The 19,079-nt window shown below is 29.0% G+C and overlaps 3 protein-coding genes across 8 annotated transcripts; 2 read left to right on the forward strand and 1 right to left on the reverse strand.

Moving 5' to 3' along the window:
- The first annotated feature begins 76 nt into the window (after positions 1-76).
- LOC126864769 (zinc finger protein 181-like) lies at positions 77-12,100 on the forward strand. 4 transcript variants are annotated; one of them, XM_050616462.1, is made up of 8 exons: positions 77-467; positions 5,989-6,105; positions 7,013-8,168; positions 8,250-8,638; positions 8,729-9,013; positions 9,095-9,325; positions 9,397-9,578; positions 9,928-12,100. In XM_050616462.1, exons 1-8 carry the CDS (start codon positions 333-335, stop codon positions 10,400-10,402), a joined length of 2,970 nt encoding a protein of 989 aa, XP_050472419.1. In that variant the 5' UTR covers positions 77-332; the 3' UTR covers positions 10,403-12,100. The 4 variants fall into 4 exon arrangements, with proteins under 4 accessions (XP_050472419.1, XP_050472420.1, XP_050472418.1 ...); XM_050616463.1 differs by having other exon boundaries at positions 7,013-7,592; positions 7,728-8,638; XM_050616461.1 differs by having other exon boundaries at positions 7,013-8,638.
- Positions 12,101-12,503: 403 nt separating this feature from the next.
- LOC126864778 (sulfotransferase 4A1-like) lies at positions 12,504-17,010 on the forward strand. Of its 3 annotated transcripts, none has more exons than XM_050616483.1 (8): positions 12,504-12,927; positions 13,014-13,596; positions 14,890-15,114; positions 15,390-15,489; positions 15,974-16,169; positions 16,247-16,373; positions 16,488-16,582; positions 16,653-17,010. In XM_050616483.1, exons 3-8 carry the CDS (start codon positions 14,907-14,909, stop codon positions 16,956-16,958), a joined length of 1,032 nt encoding a protein of 343 aa, XP_050472440.1. In that variant the 5' UTR covers positions 12,504-12,927; positions 13,014-13,596; positions 14,890-14,906; the 3' UTR covers positions 16,959-17,010. The 3 variants fall into 3 exon arrangements, with proteins under 3 accessions (XP_050472440.1, XP_050472441.1, XP_050472442.1); XM_050616484.1 differs by having other exon boundaries at positions 13,026-13,596; XM_050616485.1 differs by lacking the exons at positions 12,504-12,927; positions 13,014-13,596 and having other exon boundaries at positions 14,579-15,114.
- Positions 17,011-17,156: 146 nt separating this feature from the next.
- Positions 17,157-18,841, reverse strand: LOC126864776 (GTPase Era, mitochondrial). Its single transcript, XM_050616480.1, has 3 exons — positions 18,348-18,841; positions 17,823-18,257; positions 17,157-17,746 (listed from the first exon to the last, which is right to left on the reverse strand). Exons 1-3 carry the CDS (start codon positions 18,588-18,590, stop codon positions 17,369-17,371), a joined length of 1,056 nt encoding a protein of 351 aa, XP_050472437.1. The 5' UTR covers positions 18,591-18,841; the 3' UTR covers positions 17,157-17,368.
- Positions 18,842-19,079: the final 238 nt, after the last annotated feature.

The following is a 19,079-nucleotide window of genomic DNA, read 5'->3' on the forward strand; positions in this document are numbered from 1 at the left end:
GCGAAACAGAGATCATCGATTGGTCGAAATTCGTACAACGGAGGAGGGGAAGGGAAGTGAATGTATGCTAGTCTGGCCCGAACGCGGCTACATCCCCGTGTCAGATCAACGAGCAAGTAGTAACGCTAACGTTAAAATTTTGTCTTTTGTTTAATTCATTTCTATTTATTTTGCCGGTAATCTGGTTGAGTTCGAAAATCGTGGCATCATTAAAACAAGCGGCTGATGATACGGGGATCGGGCCAAATAATACAAGCATCGGTTCCATGGTAAATTTTCAGTGTGATCAAGTAGTCGAAAGCGAATTCAGGCAGCCTTCAACGTAAACAAAAATGGAGTTAGGGGAGGGAGACGCGCAAATTTGTCGACTTTGCGGCCAGTGCGAGAGTATATACATCGACGTTTTCGGTGAGGAAGGCACCAAACGATTTTTAGGATTAAAGATCCACACAAAAATCAACATTCTGGTGAGTACAAATGTAAGAGGTGTGTCATGGGGTCCGGGCCCCGTTTGTAGTTAGAGGAGGGGGTTAGAAAAATGGCCGGAGGGGAGAAGAGCATGAGAAGAAAAGATATTCTTTCTTTCTTTTTGCTATCTTTGTTCTATTATATTTTGTTCGCATTAATTTTCACTTGTGTAGTTTTAGTACTAATATCGTATATACTTCTATGTTTTATGTTTGTTTTGAGAAAGAAATATTTATTTCAGTTTCATATTATTATTCCAAATGTGTCAAATTGTTTACATAGACTTAAAGACTTCTTAAGTAAATCCTAAATAATTGTATGTAATATGTTTATGATTTAGAGACATGTATAATTGTATTATATACTGTACAACAAGGACTATTTTATTAAATACAAGATATCTAATTTGTAAGTAATCATTTATTATCCTCATATTGCTATTCTTTATTTTATGATTATATTATGTTTTATATCTTTTTTAAAATGAAATATTTTGTAATCAATGTTTTGTAAATGTAATTTGTTCTTGGAATCTGATTAACAAAAAACTGAATTTGGATTTGAAAGTATTTATTTTTTTAATCTATCTTTATTTTTTCAAGTTTATATAAACATAAAAAAGTAATTGTTAATTCTATATCCAATATTTTTTACATAAACATTATATATTTGTTTTTAGATATTTGTAAATGGTTATTAATGTTATTGTATTTACACAATTATAATGATAAGTATGAATGTTAGCAATATGTATTATTAGAGTGGGTACCAGATTATAAGAATTTTCAAAATGGTGTATTTACAGAGCGGTAGGGTTTTAATTAAATTGTTTATATATTCATAATTGTTCTTGAACAAGACAAAATATGGTTTCTCAGTTCAATTAAAATTTGTACAGAATCAGATCTTCAAGTAAGATTTTAAAAATCACATATATTTAGTATTTAGATATTTTGTTTGAATCGCAGATAGATGAAAGGGATCCTCTGCCCAAGGCGATCTGTGTTCAATGTCTGGGCAAGCTCGAATTCGTTTGCGACTTCCAAGAGGAGTGTCTTCGCACCCAACAAGTGTTACGCGATCGATACAATCTACCACCCTTAACAGAGATTGTAAGTTCGTATTCAAATTTAATACATAGCTCTACCGCTCATCTATGATGCTACCAGAGCATGCAGCTCACTTTTTTCTTTGAAATTCAAATAGTATAAAGTGGTATCATCTGGTATTTTGGTTCATAAAACAATTTTCAATCATAATATAAAAAATTGTTTATTAAATATGCAGTTTTTAATATATTTGTATTTATAATAAAAAGTATGTACCACAAATACCGGATTGAATTCATTTTCTTCAATAAAACTATTTCTGGTACCCACTTCTACTTTTATTTCAATCTATCTCTAGGCTGAAGTAAAGACTGAAGATACAACACCAAGTACATCAACAAACAACAACAACAATGAAACCAACAAAAATCTTAATTCTCCTAATGATGGGAGTGTTAAAGAAGTAGAGCAACGTGTTTTAAGAACAGCTACAAAGACTCAGAGAAACTTAAGGAGTCAACAGCAAGTAAAAGGCAATGAAGAAGCTCCAAAAGAGCAGAATAATATTCAAAGTACAAGTGGAGACAATACAGAGAATATACAAATTGTTCAAAGTTCTGAAACAACTCCCACGCGATGGCTTAGAAGTAGACAAAGTACAGAAACAACGGCTGCAAACGAAACAGTGACTGATACGCCAATCGCAAATAGACTTAGAAGTCATGATAATACTGCCACAGAAATAACTGTTAGTCCACGTAATAGCCCTAATGAAATTGGCGAGAAAGTGGTTGGGAAGCAGCAAGATCCGCACACTATACAAATTCCAACATCAGCATTAAATAAACTTCTAAGTATTGTGTCAAACTCTCCAAACATCGAAGTTTCTGTAAAAGAATCCCGAAATCAAAGCAGCGACATTGAAGATATTAGTTTTACTGTAGAATTATGTAAAAAGGAAAGTGACGATGTAGCTACTGTTCGAGCGCGAGTATTTCCAGATCAGGGTTCCTGTTTGGTGGACAAGGCAATCGTTGGTCTTTTACAAAATCAAAGTTGCGTAGAAGTAAATAGTATAATAAACACCATTATCAACAGTAGCCTGAAGAATGGCAGTTCAACGAAATTGAAGGATTCTGCTGAATTTGAGCAGAAATGGCAAGCTTCTCAGAACCCAGAAGAACTTTTCAGGATCGACGGAGAAGAAATTCGTGTCGACGATAACGTCGAACATGTCGTCACGGATAATCAAAACGGCTACTCTTGTAAATTGTGTTGTAAGTTCTATGAACGTAAGGACAAATGTATGGTTCACGTGAAAACCCACCTCGGTATTAAGCAGTATACTTGCATTTTGTGCAACGCTAAATTTGTATGCAAGTCCGATGTAATGAAACATATTCGATGCTCACATACTAATCCTAGACCGATACAATGTCCAAAATGTCCAAAAAGGTTCAAGTCGAAATTTTATTTAATGGAGCACGACAACGTGCACAAAGGTGTGAGACCTTATTCTTGTACAGACTGCGGTCAAAGTTATCATCACAAAGTGTCTCTACAAATCCACATGAAATCACACTTACCTCCGCAGAACTTAGCTTGCGAATATTGTGGCAAAGTGTTCCCGTACCGTACGAGATTGTTAAGTCATATAGCTAGCGTACATTTAAAAAATCGTCGCAATTTCAGGTGTCGATTCTGTTACAACCTGTATTCAAGTCTTTCAGTTTTGAATGAACATATTAAAACGCGTCACGCGACTACATATACTTGTGAAGTTTGTAGTAAAACGTTCAAAGTCGCGTCCAAGTATAAGGCTCACGTGTTACAACACTCAAATCCTAAGCCGTTCGTGTGCAACGTTTGTAACAATAGATACGCCTCCAAAGCATTCCTAAACGAACATCTGTTGAAGCACGAAGGGCTGAGGAAACATATCTGCCAAAAGTGTGGTGCAAGATTCGCACAAGCTAGTCATCTGGCTGCACACCGACACGTGCATGGTGAGAAAAAGCATGCCTGTCCGGAATGCGGACGAAAGTTTAATAGGCGTGATAACATGAAGGTACATAGAAAAAGACACTTTGAAGAAAAAAAGACTAGTAATAGCAAACAGAAGAACGCATCTAGTGGCGACGTTGCTTCCACTGCGTCCAACGAAAAGTAACGGTACTGACATAACTCTCATATTTTTTTAAGACTTAACTTAATTCATGGGTGAGTTAGAGCTTTCCAAAAGAGACGTTTTTTTTAACTCTTAGTCAAACAACGTTAAGTTAGTCGATAAAGCATTAGTTATTCAATAAATTAAAATTTTCAAAAATATTGCTGCAAGAATTAAAAGTAAAAGCTTTTTTAAAAAAATTCAGCAATATTAATCATGAGATATTGATTAATTTTACTTTTAAATTTTGGAGTAACTTATATTATCGAATGAATAATTGCAATGGGGATCACTCAATTTTTTTCCTCTTTCGTCGCTCGTTTCTTTTTTTGTTTTTCCTTCTTTTTTCTTTTTTTACAGTAAGTTAGTCGTCATTTTGTACATAATGTAGTAGGTGTGCATTTAAGAGACTACTGGTATCTCCTAAGTATTTTTTCCATTTACATATACTACATTAGAAAATATTTTTGCACGTGAAACATTATTGATTAGAATTTACCAAAGCTATAATAAAGACAAGCCATGAAACATGACAGAATATTGGAATAAGACATAACAAAAATTAAAAAAAGAAACGTCACGATTGATACTTGTAATTGTAAGGAAGCCAAAGAGTATTATTGGATTCATTTTTAAGGAAAATTTGTATGTCTATCGCACAGTTAGCTTTTTAGGAAAGATTAATTCATGAAAAGGTGTAAATACAGGGCTTCCAAAGTCAAAAACTCCGACCAAGAAAGAATATAGAAGTGAAAAAAAATATTTTCTATATATTTTTACATGACTGTTTTTAATAGAACTGCAAAACTTTTAAATAATACATGTATAAAGTGTATTTTATTATATTTTCGATTCTATTTTATATGTAAAACTGCATATGTATATAGATGAAGATTCAGAGCAAAAATAATGATTCATATAAGAAAATTGAAAATTTGCAAAATATATTATTATTGATTGATGATGAAAAGTCTTTAGATTTAAGTGAACTATTGTTTCCGATAGATCTTATATTATTAAAACTAACGGATATTTTGCTATAAGGGTAGCGCATACAATAAATTATGTAAGAAAGCATATTATGTGATTTGCTAGAAAGAAAAACGTAGAACTATATCGTAAGTGCCTTGGTCAACTCAATATATATTTTATTCATGTATTAAGCAAGAGCATTGGTGAATGAAAAAATCGTTAATGATTCTGATGATGTGTACGTATCACGTGCAACATTGATCTTTCTTCGGAAGAAAATTAGTCGTAATTCTTTGTGCTCAAATGATCCTAATATAATTTAGGAACTATATTGAATATTTTGAAAGGGATGTTACATGAAATAATTGTTAAGTGATAAAAGATAGGAATAATTATGATATACATTTTTTCATTATTTTTACTTAGAATGTAATAGTTTTATATGGAGCAGAATTTAGTTAATGATGATAATGAATTGATAATGTTTTAGTTATTATTTTATACAGTGCTTCAGGATATTCAGTATATGTATAATACTTTAACTTTTTTTTTACTAAGTGAAACGTTCTACTTGTCTATCGCGTTTCCAAGATAAGAGCGCAAAGAATTATGTATGAACTATGATTATTACTTTTCCTCGGGACAAATTGTTCCCCGTGAGAACTGTTAATAAAATCGTGCGAAGGATATTACGTCTAACATTTAAACTCTTTCCTCAGATAACATAAGTGATAAGCAATAATTATTATTTTGTACAAGACGTTTGTTAAACCAATCTATTTTTCCATTTAGTAGGTAATAAGTAAGACGATATATATATTGTATATATATACACTATATATACTGTGTATATATCTTAAGGTAAATATTAATATGTTATTAATGTGCAGTATGAATTAGCGTATATAACAATTTTTCGACAATAAAGAAAAAAGCATACATTTGTTTAAGGATTCCACAATTTTTCTCAATAAAGGTACGATATTTTTGGGACCGCTAATTATTTGATTTTCAGCCTTATTTTTCTCCATACCACTTCTAACTCATCTTGCATGGTAATTTATTTTTATCTTGCATGTACATAAAAGATACGAGTCAACGAGGTTTGTTCTGTTACTAATATAATTCCTCTGTAGAATTCTAAGATAGTAGAAATAGCAGTATATTATTACTAAGTTTAAAGTCATTTAGATTTAGTCTTATTTTGTTGCAAGATAGATTGTGATTAATTGGGGTATATCTCCTAGTAAAGTGTTGTGCTTTTTTTTATGCTATCTATAAAGATAACGTGGATCATTCTTTGGACACAGAAGTTTCTTTTTGTTGTTTCAGATAAAGAAGAACGATGGGCTGCCGCAGATTGCTTGTTTGCGATGTTGGGGTATCCTGGAATTCTTCTGCGACTTTTACGATCGCTGTCATCTGGTACAACAGGAGTTCTTGCAGGCTGTAAGCTATTGTAACTTGATACATTATCTAACTAAAATCTCGCGTTTGCCCATATCTACTTGTTGTTAGAGAAAATAAAATGTACCAATATTTTTCTTATAAACAAATGAAGACAGCTTTAAAATGATATGGGATAGACAAAAATTTTATTTTGCAAAATTAAAAAATTTTGCTACATTCACGCGTTATATAAGCTACACTGGAAATGAAGGCGTTCCAAATATTTGTATTTTATATATTATATTTTAAATAATAGTTGTATATTTATATATTATTTACTAAAGGGTATTTATATTTTTTTAAATTGAATCATATACCTTTTCATATACGATTAATTTAAAAGGTATTTAATTTCAAGTTTGTAAAACTTGTATGAAATACAAAGACAACATGAACGTAAAAGCGCTGCTTTACGTTTTTTCTTGCTTTTCATAAGATAAGTTGTATGAACTTAAAGCTAAAATACCTTTTAAACTTATCGTTTTCTGTGCTTGAATACTTTTTATAGAGAAAATCGAGCCTATTATAAAAAAAGTGTATAAAAAGATATAGCTCAATTTAAAAAAGAGATAGAAGTGACCTCGAAATCTTTGAAATTCCTCCGCTTCCGGAGTAATCCACATATATTGTTTGAAACAATTTAGACGAAGAAGATTGAATAACACTTTTATGTTCATATGTGATATAAAAATGTATAGAATATTTCAAAATTAATATTTAAAATCCTAAAAAGAATAAGATTTAACTTTTGTATTCACTTGCTGTATATGATTTTAAGAATATTTTGATTTCACTGATTATAGCCTACATAATCAAAATACTTTTTTTTTTAATTATAGAATTAAAATATTTAGAAACTAATATTTCATTTCGGAAAGATTGGAAATATTTTGTTTCTATTTCATAGAGTCAAAATACAACAGATGAGAAGTTCCAGCAAGATAGCGATGTTGAATCTGATAAGGAGAACGCTATTCCATCTGCGAATGAGATGAAACGGAAAGCTAAGGCATTATCACCTGAAAGTCTAAAGAGTACAAAAAATTATCTGTCCGAAAATAATACGTCGTACTACAGGACTGAAAGAAAAGAAGAAAACGCCAATCTCGTAAATAATTCCCCTATTAATGATCACTCGGTTACACAAACTACGGTACATATAAGCAATGAAATTTTATGTGAAAAAACATCGGGGAGTGACCAGCGTGATGCTAGTAATTTAGAAGAGAATACAAACAATTTAAAACATAAAAATTTAAACCACAATATATCAAGAAAGACTACAGTTCGTACAAGGTCAATGAATAACTTGAACTCGGCGCAAAAAGATGAGGAGGACATTAGTATAAATACACATCAGCCTGTAGGACGTAGAAAAGGATCGAAAAACAAATTGGAGAAGATGAGAGGAGTCAGTTTCTCAGCAGGCAGCAGAAAAAAGAGAAAGAGGGAAGAAGAAAAAGAAAAGATAATCCAAAATGATATGGGTAAGAGTGATACTTTAAATAGTAGTTTAAAAAATTTGGATAACAAATGCAAAAGCAACTGCCTGCATGTTATTTATGATAATGATAAGTCCAATAATGTGATTAATAATATTGAAACCTCCCCCAAACCACAAGTTGAGCAAGAGGCAGTGAAGGAACAGGTGGCAATGGTGGACACATCCTCAAATGTAAATTATACCAAAGTTAAGGAACCTGATATTGTATACATAAATAATGAAAATCATCATATTGGCGATGATTTAGTAATTAATAAATTAAGAAAAATGGAATCTGATGGTAAAAGCACAGAAAAACCTGACAGCCATTTGAACAATACAGGAGATTTGTCTGTAAAAAGTAAAGCAATATCAGTTATTGTAAAGCAAGAGAAAGGAGAAGCAGAAAGTACTCCTCCTAGCGAGACTAAAAGGACAAATCAGCTTGGTTTGACTCCTAATGAGATACTAAGACAGAAAGATAAAACTGTAGCGGAGAATCATGATCAAAAAGGAAAAAAGTTAGATTTAACGCAGATATCTCGTTCATTGGTGGAGGAATCTGAGAAAACTGAAAATAGTGAGACTAATTTAGTAACAGTACAAAATATTATTAAGCATTCTGATGTTTTTAATAATCCGCAATTAAAAATATTTACAGAACAAAATCGTGTGACCGTTATAAGGTCTTTGCAATCTAATGAATTATCAAATCCAAAGATGATGCAGGAAGATTCCACAGAACCGTGCATTGCAATAGATGTAATAGACCAAAGTACTACAAATGAGATAGAATGCAACCTCAGCAAACGTTCATTATCTCGATTGAGTGAAGATAGTTTTAATAAAATTAAAAGTAAAGATAGGTCGTTTGGAAAAATCTCCGAATTGATAAGTGATGAACAAAAACGAGCTATTGAGACTTATTACACGGTGGACATGTCGATAGTAAATTTGGAAGAAGTACAAAAAAACATAACGATAATTAATAAAAAGAATATACGCTGCAATATTTGTGGCTCCCTTTATCTCAGAATGGATAAGTGTCAGGTAAGTTGTACAAATTATTTTTATTATATGTAAGAAATTATTCAAATTTGTAATAAAACACATAATAATAGTCATATTGAATTCTTGTAGGTACATATTTGGGGACATTTACAAATGAAGCCCTATCAATGCAAAGCTTGTGACTTTGCCACAGTTACAGTTAGCAATGTTCGATGCCATATCAGAAAAAGTCATTTAAAAATTAAACCATTCGCGTGCCATCTGTGTGAAAAACGATATGTAAATGCCATTTTATTAGAAGAGCATATTAATACTCATACAGGTGCCCGTCCATACAAATGCAAGCTCTGTGATTTTGCAAGTTCTAGTAGACAAATATTAAGTTATCATAATGCCACTCATAAACCATTGAAGGTACCATCAATAAAATTGATTAATTTATTAAATAATATATTAATTACTGTATTTTATTTATTCATTTAAAAATTGTTATAGGATATTAACTGTAAACTTTGTGGAAAAGAGTTTTATTCAAAAAGCAGATTGCGTGCACACATGATTGTACACAACAAAGATAAAGCCGTTATGTGTAAACTATGTTCTGCTTATTTATCTAATGCAAAAGCATTAGAAACGCATCATAAAAACATTCACATGCAAGATTATGTATGTAACATATGCGGTAAACACACCAAATCAAGAAAAGCTTTACACAATCATCAAAATGTAAGATATATTTTGTTAATTTATTAGTTACTGATTTGGAATATAATTAAAAACACAAATTATATTCATAGGTTCACGCTGCTGCAAAATACAAATGTACTCTATGCCCAAATGTGTATAAGAGTAGTCAAATACTAAAAGAACATCTTTTAAAACATGAAGGTATTAGAAAGTACAAATGTAATGTCTGTGAAAAGTCGTTTGGTCAGCAGTCTCATTTAGCTGCTCACATGGCAGTACATAGCAAAATTAGGTATGTTTTCTAATAGTTTCTTAATGGTCTCTTACTTCACTGAATCCTGAGAAATTCACTAATGACTGGAGGTATTAAAACTAATCGAAGTATTTAAATTAAAGCACCAATCATATTCAGAAAGTTTGAAATTCTTTTAATATTATGATAACAATGTAAGATATTAAATGCAGTATAAAGCAATTAAATAATTTTATTTTTCTACTAAGGTATTTAAAATATATATTAACATTATATATATTGAGTCATTTGGCGGACAATATGTATACTATTGTATACATTTATGTATGCGGTATACTATTGTATTATATTTAATATTATTTATTTATAACATATGTCTTATTTATAGATTTCATTGTCCTGGATGTGACAAACCTTTCAATCGTCTGGACAATATGAAGATACATACTAAACGATGTAAACTATTTTTGGCAAATCCAGAGCTAAAAAATCTTTTAAGTAAGAGAGAAAGGACTATATCGTTCAATAATATAGCAGAATTAACTGCAGAGCTAAAGACTGGTAATATGACAAATTCAATGTCTCAAGTTTCTCTAGAAAACCAGAATGATGAAATGTTAGTAGTAAAGACTGTGGAGCATGAACAAAAGACTGCATTGAATCTTCGCAAATTAGGGCTAAATATTTCTTGCATTGAATCAACAGAAAAAACATGGAATTCTGATAAGATGTATAATGAAAAAGAAGTAATGAAATCTTCTGAAAACGTTGCAATTAACGTTACAAATATCGATGACAGATTAATTCCAGAAAATGAAAATGTGTCAATTCTTGAAAACGTCTTAGGACCAGAAAATTATTAATATCTGGTTTTTATTAAATTATGCCTATTATTTAAAAATACTTAAATTTGGGAACAAGTTTTAATACATTTGATTAAATTTACATAATAATTAATGTTTAAGGTTTAATATTATATAATATTTTTATATGAGAAATACATTTTGTGATTCAAATTAGATAGATTCGATAGATAGAAAATCGATTTACACGACAATTTGATTACTACTGTTCATATTCGAAACAGTACGTAATTAATCATTATTTTATTGTTCGTGCATTTTGATGATTCTAAAGAACTATTTACCTTGTCTTGATAATAAATTGATTTCAAGACCAAAGAAAATTATCAGTATAAACTTATTTTTTTAACTTATGCAAAGATATATTAAAGCAAAATGACTCTCTTACACTCTTACGCTTATTTAATCATAAGAAAAAGAAAAGACTGATTAAATTTATAACTGCAAAAGTTCCTATTTAAAATAATTAGACTTAAAATATATTCATTCACGCGGGAATGATTTTTACGCGGAAGTATATATTATTAAAATCTCTTTATAGTAATTATTATCATAGTAATAATCTTTAGTCGTTCAATTTTTTATATCAGAGTAACAAATTGAAATACGAAATGTTTATCATTTGAACCAAATAAAGTATTAAATAAAAAGAAATAAAACAATAAAGACATTTTAATATCCATATCCCAAAAATTTAGTCTATAAAAATGATTTTACTAATACTGTTTATCTATTTTTAATTCTTTGCAAATAAAATGATTCGTGGAGTCAAGCAACAATAGTCATTTGAAATTCTCTAGTGGGCGAGCAAAAAAGTATAACTCAAATTTTCGTCAACAGGATAAGTGTACTAATATTTTCTACTACATTGCTGCTGTCTTTTATTTATGGTTCTAATAGTACATGTTAATTTCATTTCTTTTCCACTCTTTTACCTGGAATTTTAATAATATATCCAAAACCTAACACCTAATCTTACATTGCATTTTAAATGTTACATGTGCTTCCCTGTGAAACTTATAACTCTGACTTACATCAAAGAAAAGATTTCCTCTTTGCTTAAACTCTTTTGCCCACCCACCAAAGAATTATTAGCTCAACATTGAAATAATAACAGTAGCTTTTCCGAATCTATTATTTTTTTCGACAAACGTACATACATACAGTATGTACTTTAAGCGTTTATCTGCGATTATTTCTGTAACTAATGGAAATATGAAAAAATTCTTTAGATGAAAGTCGTATGGTATCAAGGGAAACATATCATGATGATAATTGTTTGGCCTTGAGATAATATTGGAATGAGTTGTACAGATCATTTTTGAATTTTCAAATAGAATCCTACATTTTAATTGTATATTCTTCTGTAGTTAATATCGAAACCTTTTCAGTTGACGTGCCGTTAACATTAGCGTTACCCTTATGTGCACTACCTTGAAAAGGCTACCCGATAATCTCCGTTATTTTTGTAGATCAAAATAATTGACTTGAGCCACGTCGATTTAATTCTTTTTATTAATTACCATACGATTGCAGTGTCATCAGTACCTATATATTGTTGCAATCTTGTAATTGGAATGAAGAAAAGAATTTCGTTATAATAAATTAGTCTTACACTAAGAGTAAATATTAGTGAATTTTCATGTCATTTTCTATTGACATCACAAAGGATATATCTTAACAAACATGAAGATGGTATCCCATCAAACATATAAAAAATTCTACCAAATGTCCAAATTGGACAAATTGTGAATGTGAAATTTTAAATAAAAAAAAAAAAAGAATTTTCTATTGAAGAGAAAGTTGAATATGTATTATTCCAAGGCGATGGATTTTTATCTTATTTTGAAGTATGTAAAAGATTTTATGAACATTATCCTAATTTATTAAAATCAGATGTTACTTTTCCCTGAAACACACATACAAATACATAAAATTCATTCTTCCTAGAGCCACCATACATACAAGTCTGAAACTCTCGTGGTGGGAAGAACGATGATGTCAATTTATCTGCAGTAGGGTACTTTAATCGAGAAGTTAGTAACGTCGTTGTGTAACGCCATCGTGTGAAAATAACTCGCACCCTGTTGTCTTGTCCCCGTCTCTTCTTCTCATCTCTTAATGCGGCCCTGTAAGCGACTCACGATTGACCGAGTAGAAGGGGGGACGGAAGTAAAAACCAAAACCGTGATAATGATAATAGAGAGTAACTTTTGTCTTACATATATGATTATTATGATTATATTATTATTATTTTGTATCTAATTTAATATCCAATAAGTGTTATGTAAAATAAATATTTTTTTATTATTAAAAAGCTTTGTAAATTCTAAAAGTATACTATAATTTTGCTTCTTTAGTAAAAAATTTAATAATATTGAAATGTTCCAATCATGAATAATGTTTTGGAGGTGATATTACAGGAAATCGGGTCTCAAGTGTCGCAATTATGGAGAGATAAAATGGTGTACATCGAGTAACTTTAAGAGATCAGATCTTTAAAACGGCGTATGTAAATTACATGTGTAGGTATTGTTTTCTCGAATGATCTCGAAATCAGCTACAAGAATATACAATAAAAAGTATAGGGTTCCATTTAAACATTCAAAAGTGATTTTTACAGGTCATTTCAATTTTATCAAGATCAAACAATTATCATCATATGTCCCCCTCGATACCATACAACTTTTATCTAAAGAATTTTTTCGTATATTTGGTAATTACATAAATAATCACGTGTAGAGATTTAAAGCGGACATATTGTATGTATGTGTCTTCATGTTGCTGAATGTATATGGATTTATAGACTATGTGGATGGTTTACGTTGAACATATGTATACATACATATATGTGTCAATCGTCCTCGAAGAGATAATAAATTAAATGTTAAATGATATTTATGTAAATTTATTTTATATTTTGGATTTGGATTTAGTTTGGATAACAAACTTATTACCAGAAAATAAAAGTATAAGAAGTGGGATTAGACCGGTAGGAATGTACTTAGTTGAATAAAAATCCGTTAACCTGAATTCCCGTTATATTCTTCGGGTTTTATTCATGGATTCTTCTTCTATCAGGTGTACGTTCTGTCACGGTGCGTAAACATCGTCTCTTGTTAGTGATACATATAGTTCAACAATCTCTTAATTTAATAACGAAGACTTTTCAACATCCTCATTACTACACTTCAGTAAGTAATTTATTTAGTTCATTTAATTGTTGACTGAAAAATAAATATATATGCAATTTTCTGAAATAAAAATCGCTAATTTATTTTGATTATAATATTACGTTTCTTCATAAACAATTAATCATTAAAAAAAAAAAAGAAAGAAAAACAAGGTGTGTTAAACACTATGAAATAATTTTTATTTTATTTGTATTCTTTTTAGACACATATGCAAGTTGTTAAATTAGATTACCCATTTACTTAATTACCATTTACTAAATTACTTAAATAAAATACAAATAAAATAGAAATTATTTCATACTTTTTTCAAAAATTCTATTATTTTACATTTTGTAGTGAAACGACCAGTATTACAGGATCAATGTAAAATGGTTTTCATTGTCGTTAATAAATTTATTTCTATCTGTTTATTATTTATTTCAATTCTTAAATCTTATTAATGAATAAAAGATTATATGGGATGTCTAGCCCAGCATGTAAATAAGGAATAAACCAGTTGCACATTGCCACTGACATGATATTTTGAACAGTGGTAGAAGGATATTGCTATAACTTAATAGTGTGTCACATATCATTTCGTAATGAAAGTGGACTTATGTTCAAAAACAAAGCCGCAGAACAACATTTCCCGTGACGGAAACACGATAATATTAATTAAAAAATATTATACTTATATTATATTAATTAATAATATATTAATTAATATTAACAAATCATATTATATTAATTATAATATGTATAATAATTAATTAATTAAATTGTATTAATTAAATATTTATATTAATTATGAAACTTACATTAATTAAAAAACGTTCGCCCAGGCTAGTGTTTTGGAGTTATGTTGGAATTACCCGCTGATATCCTGCACGTTTTATTATATACAAAATTGTAGGTATCATGTCAGAGTTTCTTCTTTGTTCATCCCATGTTCTGGATTTATGTTTTTATCCTTTTACTCATTTACAGTTGTAAACGTTGTAATTCTATACATTTATATCGAGTGCCGGTAACGTGGGAAATGGTCACTTGCAAAAGGAGTTTTACCAATCAAAACTGTTTTATTGTATAATAAATATATTAATATGTAGAAATTAACATGTAGAAATATTATAGAAAGTACTATGCTTAAGATATTTTATACATCTTTGTGTATTATGCGCATTCTGTGCATTTTTTGTATTTTCAAATTTCGTATAAATGCATAACAATCAATAGATTGTCTATTGATAATGCATAGGAGCCAATAAAACTGTTAGTCAATTTCCATAATCCGCCAATGGTATCTTGTTACAGAGTAAAAATATAGAAAAATGGCCCTTGAGTCACCGAAATATGAATACTTGAACGAAAAAGATACGAAGGAAATGTTGGAATTATTTAAAGGTGAAAGAACAGGTTTTGTTTTAGTAGGTCCAAAAAAGTGGTTCTTTCCCTATAAATATACGATAGAAGGTAAAGGATTTTATAATTTTAAGGCAAGGCCAGACGATACGTGGATTTTATCCTATCCAAGATCAGGTAACTAAATATGTTTTAAAAATTTTTATCATTGATGATAATAAAATATAATTCTAATTCTCAACGTGATTATTATTTAAGTTTTTATACTCTTCCCTTTAAAAAAGTACCAAGGTTAAAGAATTTAAATGCTTGTATGCACAATGTCAATATAATCGATATAATTCAATTATTTCGGTTATCGATATCTTTTAAATTTAAATATCAAAAGACGGTATACTAAGATATTTTTAGAATAAATTTAAACACTTTACTTTGTTTCTCATTTATTCCAGGAACGACGTGGACTCAAGAATTAATCTGGTTATTGTCAAATGACTTAGATTTTAATAGAGCAAGGACGGAATTCTTGGCAGAACGATTTCCATTTTTTGAGTTAGTATAATTAAGTAAATTACGTTAATGAAGTCTTAAGATAAATTAAAAATTAGCAGACGATATGGTGATTGTAGAAGTTTGTCACTGGTTTTCATAAAACAGTAGTTTCCAATATAACAGAACTAACAGTTATATAACATTACAATACTAATGTTATATGAATTCATCGTCCCTGAAAAATTATGCGATTTATTCCTGGCTAATATACAATATCCTGTGACCATAATATTACGTACGAACGACATGTAATTATATAGTTAAAGAAAAAGATAGAATGTGAAATTCATCTTACATTAAAAAAAATTTTTTTTATTTTATTAAAAATAAAACAATTTTTACAAGAACGGTTAATAGTTCCATAAGCAAAATCTAAAATCATACGTAGAAATATTTTAATGTATAACAGGTATAAATATTGCAAAATGAAAATAACAGTGTTGCATACAGAATTTATTAACGCAGCTGCAAATATTATTTCTAGATTTAGTATGTTTAATCATTCAGAGGTAACTCGAGAATTGATAAAGATGAATGAGGGAGATAAAGACAAAGTAGAATTTTGTAAAAAGATTGCTGAGCCAGGGTATGAAGTCTTAGCAAAATTGCCTTCAAAGAGATTCATAAAATCACATTTTCCATTTTCTTTGTTACCAAATATTTTGGACAGTGGTTGTAAGGTAAACTTATAGTTATGAAGATGTTATATTGTCTTTTATTGTATAATTTTATGTAAAATTGTATTATTTCGTGGAAGATAGTGTACGTTGCAAGAAATCCAAAGGACGTTGCTGTTTCTTGGTATTATTTAAATATAGGTATTAAAACTCAAGGATACATAGGTGATTTTCCAACATTTTGGAATTACTTTCAGAATAATCTTAGTAGGTATTACGTAAATTTTTAAATACTCATACTAAACCTAAATAACAAGATTAACAAATTTTATAGAACATAAATTATGTCTTATATAATCCCCTATATAATCTTTTTTTTAGCATATTGGGGTCCATATTGGGAACACTTAAAGGAAGCATGGGCAAATAGAAATCATCCAAACGTTTTATTTATGTTTTATGAAGATATGCAACATGTAAGATAAAACACGATATTTGAAAAAGATTAATCCTTTTTTAAAATTTCTTTTATTCGCATATTTTTAGGATTTTTCAAAAGCAATTAAAGAAGTTGCTAAATTTCTTGGAAAAACTTATACTGAAGAACAATTAAAAGAAGTAGCAGACTATTTAAATGTAAAGAATTTTCGAAATAATCAAATGGTGAATTTATCAGAATTAAACGAATGTGGTATTATAACGAAAGGAATATTTGTCAGAAAAGGCAAAAGTGGTGGATGGCAAGATATTTTCACTGAGGAACTTAATGCTAAAGCTGATAAATGGATAGAAGAAAATTTGAGAGGAACTGATCTCTTTTTCCCGTATTTTAATAACATTAATAATAACTAGAACTGATAATTCAAACAGTTAAGATCGTTTAATTATTTTTTAATATTTTTAAGAAAAAATTAGAAAATTTTGGTTAGGTAAAAACAATGTGTAAATACGTGTATCGGAAATCAAGGATATATAGTCGAGAATGCAAAGCAAGTCCTTTTTCATGACTGGAAGACTGGGAAATAAATTATTATTGTTATTGTTAGGAAATTCTGTTAAATAAAATATATTTATATATTCCAACCTTTTTTTTTATTTGGATGAATTTTACAATCAATTCTCATTGAGAATTATAAGTAAATAATTCTAAATATTTGTACGCAAAAATGGTGTACTTTAAATTATATCAATGTATTAAATAAATTTACATATTGTACTATAATATATAAAAGGAAAAAAATATCATTTATAAAATTATGACTTTACCGATTTAGTTGAGAAGTTTCATATTTTGCACATGTTACATTTATACGAACTATTACATTAGTTTTAAATGCATGACGTAATTCTTTCTCTACGTAAAATGATAAGCATTTAACCTTTTGGGCCTTTGATTTTAATAATATCTCCACATATTTTTTTTTAGGACAATTTAATGTTACAACAGTATGAATACTACCATCATCACCCAAATCAAAATGTTCTGTTAGTATTTTTATATTATATGGCATTTCATATGGAAGTATATCCATTAATTTAGCTCTAACTGTCTGTTCTATTATAACTTTAGCTGGTTGATCGCTATAACGTTTTTCATCATATTTCCAATTACTTACTCTAGCTGAGTCGAGCAAATAATTCTACAACATATATTTAAATATAAAACATAAAAAATCATTGAAAATTATTTTTATCATAATATTTATTATAAATTACCCTTAAATCATCCACACCATCTCCATTAAGTGCAGATATCATAAAAATATCATCAAATTTTGGATAATTCTCTTTGTTTATTAATTGTCTTGTAACTTCTAACAATGCCATCTTTTCTTTTAATCTATCTACTTTATTAAGAATTATCAATAGTTGTGTGTCTTCTCTTTTTTCCTTTATATAATTAAGGACAAAATCATCAATCTTATGTCTAGTAAATACATTAGTTACATCTTGTACTATCCCAATAATATCTGCTTCAATGAGTGCAGTTTTAGGATCATCTTTGAATGAATCTGATAATTTATAAGTCTTTATTTCTTTAGGTACTACTAATCCAGGAGTATCCATAAATACAATTTGAGTATCTCCTTCTGTATATATTGCTTCTGCTTTGTGCATTGTAGTATGAACTTTTGAAGACGTTGGACATATCTGTATATTAATATTAAATATTAAAGATACTTATTTTATATTAAAATTATGAAATAAATAAATTATTCTAACATGTATGAAAATACGTACGCATCTGTTTGTGAGTTTATTTACCAATGTACTTTTTCCAGCATTTGGTAAACCTAAGATTGCAACTTTGACTAATTTTTTGATTCCCTGATATAAGTCTGATGCATTATTTAATGCAGTTTGATCATTTGATATTAACTGTGCTTCATTGCTAACATTCGAAATAGCAGAGCAAAAAGGGGATCGTTTAAAAAAAGATATGTTAGATTGAAGCACACGTTGTTTGATTTTAAATGAAATCATTATGCCAATAAAATTAATAACACATTATTTATTGAAATTATAAAAGGTCTAATAGGTTAGGTTTGAACATTCCCATGAATAAACTACGGTAAATTAATTTATCAGCATTATTTACAAATGTTAAAACATTCTTACTACATCAAGTAATACTTTCGATTCTATCAATTTATATTTACATATAGAACAATTCAAATGTTTGGCAATAAGCATACCGATAATATGCCAACTTAGATACAAACTCAATACGCTATTCAATTTATAAGCTAACTGCGTAACTTATTTCAACTAATTGTTAGCATAAATTAAAGTCATATACATATATAATAATTAAATGCTTCACAAAAAATCATTACAACTTAAAATTTCTAATTAGAAAATGAATTAAACATATTTGTCATTTCTTTAAAATAGAAAATATTAAAGACAAAACATTTATTTTTCAAATGTTCGAACTTATTTAATAACATGTAGTATGATATAATAAAATAA

Source organism: Bombus huntii, chromosome 4, assembly GCF_024542735.1.
Source record: "Bombus huntii isolate Logan2020A chromosome 4, iyBomHunt1.1, whole genome shotgun sequence".
Lineage (NCBI taxonomy): Eukaryota > Metazoa > Arthropoda > Insecta > Hymenoptera > Apidae > Bombus > Bombus huntii.